A 10,981-nucleotide genomic window follows, 5' to 3' on the forward strand; every position below is an offset into this window, starting at 1 on the left:
TATACGACGTCATGTAAACACGCTGTAGTGGTGTGTACCTACCTATTTAATAAAATGTTTATAAATCTGTATACAAAACACTGTTGTTAGAGTTGGGCCACGAAAACGTAATGTTTTGTTCTACGACATAATCGCACGACGTGCAAAAAAAAAAAACATCTCTTCGTCCGCATTTTATGATATTTTACAATTTTATACCTATACCTATACATCGTGTTTGCGCGGTTTACGGTTTAACCAGGTTTATAGTTAGAGTTTGGAACTTACATGAGTTGCATACTGTTCGGTAAGCTCTCGATTTATATAGCAGACCAAGCTGGAATTCCGAGGTGTGCAATGTCGAGTTTAAAAATTGAAAATTAAAAATGCATATTTTGTTAATTCTATAGAAGAAAAGTGAATATTTCGTCGATTTTAATTGACTTTTGCATATATTTGTATGCATCATAAATATTTTCTAAAAAAATTAATTAATTATTTTAAATTATTTATTTCGTATTTCAAAAATACTGAAAATATATTTGTTCAACTATTTTTTCTGTTCAATAAAATCTCAATTACGCTCCATATTTTAGTTTGGGTTCGTTCTCAAATCCGAAAATTTGCGTGATCGACATCAATAACTCGTCGATTACGCAAATGTTCGTCATATAATAACAATAATAACACATAAAATCGGCATCGTGTTGAGCAATCAGGAATTTGGTTGGGGGGGGGGGGTTTAGCAAAATCTGTAAGCGTTAATAAAACATACCCAACCTGCAAATATAAAACGTCAACAGTGAAATAAAGAGGGGTTTTTTGAGAGGGGTCTTCCCCCTCATCGCCCCTTAATTACGCCCCTGGCCGGCATTTTTTCGGTTCGGTCGGTTCGGGTCTAGAGTGTAGGTTAGGTTATTTTTTACAATATACTATTTTAATATATAATTACTTGATAATAGCTGACGACATAAACACTCATCGTCGTATTCGACTTTTGTTGTTCACAGGCGAAGAATGTTCGCGCAACTACATAATGGACGAGGATGACGAGGACATCAGCGTGAGTGGAGACGGTTGCGGCAGCGACATGAGCGACGACCGGGACAAGGTCAGTGGCGACGGCAGTTCGTCGACTGGCGTTGGCGGCGGCGGTGGCGGCGGAGGCAGCGCGAAAAAATCCAAGTCGTCTTCCGACCACTGCGGCGGAGGCGGCAGCGGTAGCGGAGGCGGAGGTGGAGGCGGCGGTTCGAAAAACGGAGGCAGTGGCAAACCGCGGCGGGCCCGGACGGCGTTCACGTACGAACAGCTGGTGGCGCTCGAGAACAAGTTCAAGACGACGCGGTACCTGTCGGTGTGCGAGCGGCTCAACCTGGCGCTGTCGCTGTCGCTCACCGAAACCCAAGTGAAGATATGGTTCCAGAACAGGCGGACCAAGTGGAAGAAACAGAACCCCGGGCTGGACGTGAACAGCCCGACGGTGCCGCCGCCCGGGCCGACCGGGTCGTCGGCCGCCGGAGCACCTCCGTTCTTCCACCCGCTGGCCTATTCCGCCGCGCACCACTATCAGACGCAGAGCTACTCGGCCGCCGCGGCCGCCGCGTACTTCCACCACCTGGGCGCGCACCACTCCACGATCGGCGGCCACCATCCGCCGTCGTAATTGCCCGTCTCTCGTTCCTAAATATCGCAATATCAGTACGCGACCGCACCCGCTTCGTCCACGGCCGGCCCAGCGTGTGACGACCGCGACGAGACGGCGTCGGCCAGATCTCAAATATTAATAATAATAATAATTGTGTACGATATCATCATTTGCTCGCCGCCAAGCCGAAGACGACTTCGGCGACCAGACACCGCGACGACAATAATTTGTTAATATAATGATACGGTTGAGTAGTCGCCACTCATTGGACTGAGCATCAGAGTTGAATGAACTTATTCGCCTGCCGGATTGGTCATTTACCTATACCAAAAAAATTTGTGGGTTAATCGTACGAGTGGGCATGCCGATGTGCATTATTTTTAACGACATATTTCACCACATTTTCGTAGTTTTCCCGATTTTACCTCGCATAATATATTTTACCGATCGATGTTATTTCCTCCATGTTTTTGAAAATATTCTTTTTGCATCATTCAAAGTCATATGAAAAAAAATGTTTTTATCGTTTTCAACATTAACTTTTTATTCTGACAAACGAGAAAAGCATAATAATATATTTTATGCTTTTTAAATAAATAAACAAACAAGTTATAACGAATGTTAATTTTTAGCTCGGTTAAGCTGTCAAATTAAATTTGTTTAATTCTGACGCACAATAATATGTAAATCTCTTCGTTCTTATTGAACTTTCACCCTATCGACTCATATCGGATTAATGTAAACTCAAATACTCTGGTCCTAAAAAGTGAATCCAATAAGTGGTGACTACTGCAGCATGAGCAATTATAAAATTATTGTTTAAAACGGCACTAAAGATCATTCGAAATCGTATTTTTGTTATACGACAAAAAAATGTTTTCGACGTATCCAAGTCCAGATCGCACTATATTTATATACATATTATGCGTCCATACGTATAATGATAATAATAAATTATGTCATCGCGATATTATGATAATATTATACATATAACTAATGTTTTCCCGTACCCCTTCTGCGCCCATCACGACAAACTTATATGATCATAATATTATTATTTGTATTAGATATCTTATGTAAACTATTACGATTTTATGTCTTATTATTGTTATATATTATATATCATAATATAATATAATTAATATATTATTATTGTATATAATAACATCATAATATGGAGCATAGAAAATAGTCATTAGTAGCGATCCGAACCGTGTCCAAAATAGTCGAACGGTCGACAAGTTTAAAAGCAAATAATATATTATAATTGTGTTTTATCCTTGTGGAGGAAAAAAAATGTTGTTATCATATACTAAATATAATATGTTATGTATATTGTGTAATTTATGTATAGTAATAAAATTCGGTCGGGTCTTACAAAATGTATAGATTTCACGTTTTCCGAGCCAAACCATAAGGTGACCTAAAAACTCGTATTTGTAATACCGCGGGGTGTTTCAACTATGTTGTTCTGTTCAGACTTTGAGGAGGTACCTATATATTTATAGTACCTATCATTTTAGTTAGTTAAACCATTTCTGGCCTTATGCAAATGCTTGATTTTTAAGGGCACCTATTCCGCTTAACCAACATTTTCGAAATTTATACGGAACAAATTGAATCACTCTGCAATATACATCATGATACATCTCCTGTAAACTCATAAAATATATGTATGTTTTATATTATTGTTGTTTTGTTAATCAGTTTTTATGTTTATTGTTTGTATTATTATTATTATTATTATTATTATTATTATTACACTCTTTGATCAAGTCGAGTAGGCCAGAGATTACTATCGTAAATTCGTAACAGTTTTTTTTTATTTGACTTTATTACATATCCGACCTGTAAATGCCCATAGATTAAATTTTGCAATAATAATATAGCAATTTAATACAAATATTACTATTTTTATACACATTATTATTGTTAGGTAATATTATATTATTGTTTATTAATCATGTTTTATTAATTTATTATTTTTTTTTATGATTTTTTGCTTTTAACCGACGACATATTACATTAATATATGGGAAATTGTAATGCAGTTAAATTATGTATTATTATTTTACTTATACGTTATAGTTATTGTATTGTCGGAATACCGATACCGATTTACCTACGATTTGTGAACTACATAAATATTATATAGGTACACTGTATTACTATTCAGTCGAACCGGTCTTTTAATTGTTTCCAAAACGTACCACTCGAAACACACATAAACATAAAATATTATTAAAATAATATTTTAATGTGTATAGGCGTGTACTGTGTACACATCCATTATATAACTACATTGTACTATATATAGATTATCGTCGTATAGAATTAGGTCGATTTTTATTGTTTGTTCGGTACGCGTAAGTATTATTGCTATATGTGTAAATAAACTATATGATATTGTATTATATTATTATTATTTTATCGTGTTCGTTGTAAATTACTACCACATGTACAGTAATAAATTATGAAAAATAAACGGACTACCTATTATGTTCGCTCGTAAGCACTCTTGTTTTCATTTGGCCCATCCCCCTCGCGACTGCGCGCCCGATATCAGCATATTATATATATGTATGGTGTAATATCGTATTATTTTATACACGCGTAGGTACCTACCCCAAACAGCGGCGACACATGTGTCCGTACACAAACATTGTAATGTTAAAATATATTAGCGGTTGTTATTCTAGGAAATTTTTTTCTTTGCACTCCGTCCTCTAAATCCACGAGGGATTAAATAAGCGTAATTTAAAAAAACATCGACCGCGATAGTCATTATAATATATATTAGTAAAAACGTGTACTGCGTACAGCGTATGCACGCGACGGGTGCCTGTGTACACAATAAATCATTTTTTATTGGTCTGCTACTCTAATATTATTTTATATTATAACGATGTCGCGCCGCCGATCTCTCGCGAGACTTGCGGAGACCGCACGCAACGCGCGACAAAAAGTAAGTAGATCGATGACGTACGTAATGATGTGAATAAAACGGGTGACGGCTATAAAACACGCGAATCGCGTGTGCTGCACAGCTTTACTCGAACTATATTTATAATAATAGGTCACGAATAATTAATTTGGATGGATCGCCAACAAAGTGAAAAAATTAACGTGATATATTCTTATTTTGGATGACCATGTACAACTCGAAATTATCGAAAAAAAATCCTTCTGAATAACAATTTCACGAAAATTTTAAATACGATATATATCGTAATAATATAATATAATTCACAATCTAGTATATTGTATACTGTATCAAGTGTAGACGAGAAATTATTTCGCATTTTTCTTAGAAATCGTATTAATATTCATCACACCGTGTCGAAAATACGCACCGATAATGGAATAATAATAATTGAACTGTGTTTAACCGCCAATCATGCATTAAAGCGAGTGCAATTATTGGCATTTGTTATTGCGACGATTGAAAATTATAATAGAACTATAATATTAAAAAAGTTAAAATTGTGTAAATAATATATTGGTTCGCGTGGGACAGATTGAAAAAAGCTGGTATAGAAGTACTGTCGGATGAACACTTATAGTATTCGTATGTATGCGAGTAGGTCCATCGATGTTTGAGTCTGGCAATCCGTAGGTACTCGAGTGAAAATTTAACGAGCCACAAGAATCTGCAGAAATCAATGCCGGAAATAATTTATTGTTATTAAATTATTTTACTTGCAGGTAAGACTTGTTTTGTCCAACCTTCTATTATCGTCCAGATCAAATTCAGTTATTTTTAGAGTGTCTTTAAGTGCGCTTCAATACATTATTTTTAAGATTCTTAGAACATGTTTGCAACTACAGTCCATATAGGTACAGTTCGGTAATAACTAATAAGTAAATCTTTAACAAAATAACTAATTGTTTTAAATAGCTATGACCAGAAATCGATAATTAGTTATAACTACATAATTGAAAAAAAAAAACTAATTGTTTGCACTAAATTAATTGTTCTAATAAAATATTTATTGTCTGTACACTTTTACCTAACAAATCCCTTTTGTTTTGTACAATGCATTTTTTTAAACATCCCACCTCCTTGTGGTATCGGGCGATCCCCGTCGTCGATGACAATGATATAGGGGTGCCACTGGTGTTGGATATCAGTCAAAGGGATACATTTTTTTGTCTAACTCACCGTTTTTGAAGTTTTCCGCTCGGAGATATTATAACGATGGACTTTCGGGTTCGTTACGATATTGGTTTCGGATACACTGTACCAACCCCATCGACCACAAATCATTATCGAAGCTTATTATGTATTATCGTTCAGCTGTTATATTATAAAGCCTCGTGAAAACACATTTGCATACGACATGTATACAACATAATACATAATAGTAATAATCTCGGCATGTGTTAAACATAAACGAATGGACTTTACCAATGTTTGAATCCTAAAATAAATACAAAATAAATATCGACTTAAATTGTTTTGATAACTTGCTCGTTGTAGTGCGTATCGTTAATTTGTCAAAGAAAACATTTTCTGGTGAAATATTAATGGTAAAATGTATTTATAGAACGATTTTTGTCACATTATGAGTTAAAGTGTTTACTATTTACGTTTTATGCAGTATTTTCATCAATGGTTCTTTGCCCACTGCACCCTTGGATATTTCTTGAAGCCCCATATATATACAATATAGGTACACTTAGTTTTTATTTTATTCGGTTATAAGTTACAACCAAACATACTTTTATTGTTTTGAAAAAAAAAATTAAAATGTCTACATGTACTCTGTTCGAGTATACCTAAGCAAATGTTATAAATGATCTCTATAAATTACAATTATATTTGAAAAATAAAGCATTTAAATTATATATATACATAAATTATAAATGATACCTAGCTACCTATATCAATAATAAATATGTAATCCTATCAAAGCTATAACATTCTTACCTGTATCAAAAATAAAATATGGTGGACAATAAGTACGCAGGATTTACATGGGTACTATATAGTTTTTAAATTTTAGAACTGAGAAAAATATTATTTTTTAAGACACTTTCGTAATTTCAATAATTTCGTGGCAAGTCTACTAATCTCACGACACTCAAATTGAGAGTCACTGGTTAAAATGAATTGTATAAATAAATATAAGCTCGTTGTGACTTTTAGATTCTGAGCAGAGCGAGGAATGTATTGATTTTACCATGATATGTGTGTGTGTTTTTTTGTGACAGTCATCACGTTTTGGGGCAGTAAAAAAGCTTCGATTTTCGACTTCAGTACCTCATTAAATCAGAAAGTGAATCTAGTTGGTACTTTGGGGGGGTCAAAAGTAAAAAATTTTCAATATTTTTCTAAATAATCAGGATAAACAAACTCAAAATTAAGGGAAAAATGAGAATTTTTACGTACAATCAGTTTTTGATAAAATCGATTTTGGTTTTTTTATGTAACTTTAAAACAAATGACTATAGACACATGAAATTTTCACCAATTGTTAATATAAGTATATTCTATCCACCATGCAATTTTCAAAAATTTCAATTTAGGTTGAGCTATTTATAGGCATACGAAATTTTCGATCATTATTAGGTTTTTTTAAATTAATATTGATAAAAATGTATTTATTGGGTAGAAAAGCCTTTAATATAAGGCTCCTAACATATTTTTACAATAGCAGTTGAAAAATAAAAGAAATACATAGTCACAATTTTTTTTTACAAGCATTCAAAGTTTGAATCTTGACAACATACACAAAAATTACGAAATTCGCAAATTATTTAAGGCTATAGGAATCCATATAAAATTTTCTTTTTAAATCTAAGATTTGAAAATTTTTAATAATTTATAATAATATATCCTAGACAGATAAACCGTCTCCGTTCAGAATCATTTTTCGTATACAATGATATAATAATATCATTGGATTCGAATTTAATTCCATCCGTTACAGTAACCCACTTGTAACCCATACTAGCTGTACAGCAGAGCGACATCTACGACTTACCCGCTTTTTTAGTATTATTAGTTTATAATCAACGGTAATAATTTGTAAACATTAATATATTCATGTCAAGACAATCGCAATATTAATATTAATTATGTATTAGAATCCAAGTATTTACATCATTAAAATTAAAATGATTCGGTGTGTACTAGTTGCGGTCATAATCAAAAATTACGTACTAGTTGCGGTCATCCCTCAAAAAGGTTGCATACTAGTTGCGGTCACCCATCAAAAAGGTTACATAATAGTTGCGGTTACTCAAATAATAATAACTAAGTATACTAAATAATATAATATAATATAGTTTATATAATAATTAAATATGAAATTAATATTTCGTTTATTTATTTAATTTAGAAAAATGTATCAAACAACATTTTCCTTCCCATATTATATCGAAAATATAACATACTTAGGACTGTTTACACACTATTATTTATTGTGTAGGTATAGTTAAAAATGTTGATACTTATGTTTAAATTATTCGAATATTCGAAACTTTGTTCGGAGTATACAATTTAATCTATTTTATTTATAAACGCTGTGTACATTAAATCGAAAAATATGTTTATCGTATAATATGAATTTCGCCTGGAATTAGAGTATAATAAAGCTATGACCGCAATTAAGATAGTACCTAAATTGGCGTGACCGCAACTGTTATATCTGTTTATCTCAAAAATCGTCATGACCGCAACTAGTATGCAGCCAAATGATTTCTTCAATATTAGGTTTTATGCTCTTCAAATATGAAATAATACATTTTATCAAATTAAATATTTGACTGTATTTTTAGCTAACAATTTAGAAATTTGAAACTGTCAAAATTAATATTATAACAATTTTGAATTTGATCTAAGAATTAATAGCGCATCATTGTTATAAAAATAGATCATTGTTTAATTTATAACCTCACTAGTTGTAGCTTAAATGAAGACAAAAAAAAAATTAAATTAAACTATATACACCTATTATATCCAGATATTTTATCATTCACATTAATACATCATTGGTACCTATTTAAAATCAATATTTAAACTAAATTATAATTATAACCTACGATATAAATTAATAATGCTCACGGCTGTAACAAAATTTATAATTTTCCTGGCAGTTAATTATTATGTTTAATATTTATTGGTAAGTATGCAAATGTTGTAAATTAAATAGATTTTTTTTCAATTATAATTGTAATTTATAACTTAATCACTAATAATATTAAGAAATATAAAATATTGAACATCAAACAAAACTATTATATTGAAAAATTCGATTATTGTTAAATTAGAGTGAAACGGATAAAATGCAATACATAAAATTGAATGTATTTTCATTCTAAATCGACTAGAATAATACAATAATATTCTACAGGAATAGTGAATTAATTACGATTTATCGTACCACATACAATAACATGAATTATTTATACATTCATTTTTCTTCTTCTATAAATCAAAACTTTTTTTTTTGAATTATATACATTTTTCGAAAAGAGCTCGCTAAAATAATATTCTGACTTTAACCGTTTGAAATATGTTTAGCCGTATACAAGCTTATACTTTCTTAAAAGGTTTTTAATCAAAGTGTGATTTATTATTCGATAAAATATAAATGTATTCCACTCACTTTCTGCTGAATTGTTATTGATAGAACTAATATGGATTTCAGAAAATGTTAAATGTCAACATATTATAAAATTTCAAGCAAGTTGAATATTTGTATAGGGTGTGATATGATATTATGTAAATAATTAATTTATTATTGGTAGAACACTAGCTATATGAGACCGACTTATTACATTGATACATTGTAATTTTCTTTCGATATAAAATGATCGAAAAAAAAAATATCATAATTGAAATAAATAGGTAGGTATTAAAATAAAAAATATATAAAACTAGATTATAAAAATATTTATAAATATAAACTTAATATTCTTTAAAGGATGTTATCAATTTATCAATGACAAGATCATTGAAATACAATTTAATGTAATATAACTTTACATATACAATATACATATAGGTAAAATTATGTATAATAAAAATAAATGTATTCGTTTGCAATATCTTATTAAAGGTATGACTTTAACTGGAGTATATATAGTTAGGGGTATAAGCGGTTATGGCTAAAAAATAAATAAAACCAATTATTCATTTGTCATTTAAAAACGCAAGTAGTATCGTGTTTCCAATAAGTCCCGAAGGTTTTAATATTACAGTGTATAATATTATTTAATTTAAAATTTACTCTCAACTTCCCATCGACTTTTATGATGTTCCACTTATATAATATATCATATACCTACCCCAAAGTTCATAGGCTATTGATTTCCGTATCGTCTCTTTTCAATGTTATTTGCCTCAGACTATCAACCCAAGTATACTGACATTTCAAATCACTGCAGTAAAAACGAAAATTTTTATTTTTTAGTTCTTACGTTAACATGCAATATTGTTTATTAAGCAAAATAATAATAAACTATCGATCGATTTTTTTACAACTGTAGATTTTTTCCCCGTTTTCAACTGTTTAATAAAAACCATTCGAAATCGATGAGACTGAGAAATGTTTTTTAAACATAACGTACCTGATATCTAGATTACCTATAGCCACAGTAAATAATCGATTAATTATAATCCAAAATATATATTCGTATAATATACTAATAGGTAAGGGCAGTTAGGTTTACACTTGTAATATGTAATATAGTAAGCAATATTTGCCATTGTGTAGATAAATACTGTTAACTGTAGTAAATCTATGTAAACAGTTTAATATCACAGCTATATACGCCATACCTATAATATGCTATACATGCAGGTATATGCGAGTGGGTTGTGCTGGTAATAATGTGAATTTTTGCAGTAAGTACCTACGTGTTTCAGATTTCATCGACACCGTGTGGCAAAAAAAAAAACAAAACATAAAAAATTACCACCGGATGTGATGAAAAAGCGTACCTATAATTACTATTCTAGACGGATGAGGCCTTGAAATGATTTTCTAATCGACCACGGGACCACGGATATATCTACACGCAGGGAATAAAATGTTTTGCTTCTAGGTATATAACATTATACATATAGATAGGTACGTCATCCCCGCGCTATCGATACTTAAGTATTGGACTCCTGCGGCACGTTTGTCTTTCTATCGTCACAAAATATTATATATTGTGTATACTTGGTTCGGAATATATGCGGTTATTATTTATTATCAAATCTATAAAGTTATTTGATATTTTGATGGCTTAAGGATATCAATATATTTTTACGGCTTAGTTTTTGTGTGTGTAAGCCCACCAGCTATTACTTATTTGGTTTATGATATTCCGTAGGTACAAAAACAATACATTTCACCTACCTAT

The 10,981-nt window shown here is 31.5% G+C and overlaps 1 protein-coding gene across 1 annotated transcript in view; it reads left to right on the top strand.

The window, feature by feature from the left end:
• The window catches only part of slou (homeodomain transcription factor slouch), a 29,343-nt gene extending 25,207 nt beyond the window's left edge, over positions 1–4,136 (top strand). Inside the window, exon 2 of the mRNA XM_015519465.2 lies at positions 990–4,136. Coding sequence (XP_015374951.1) covers positions 990–1,642 — 653 coding nt within the window. The 3' untranslated portion in view covers positions 1,643–4,136. The remainder of the gene's footprint in view (positions 1–989) is intronic.
• The last annotated feature ends 6,845 nt before the right edge of the window (positions 4,137–10,981 follow it).

This window comes from Diuraphis noxia, unplaced genomic scaffold, assembly GCF_037042655.1.
Source record: "Diuraphis noxia isolate RWA-SAM2 unplaced genomic scaffold, SU_Dnox_SAM2 contig0003, whole genome shotgun sequence".
In the NCBI taxonomy this organism is placed as follows: domain Eukaryota; kingdom Metazoa; phylum Arthropoda; class Insecta; order Hemiptera; family Aphididae; genus Diuraphis; species Diuraphis noxia.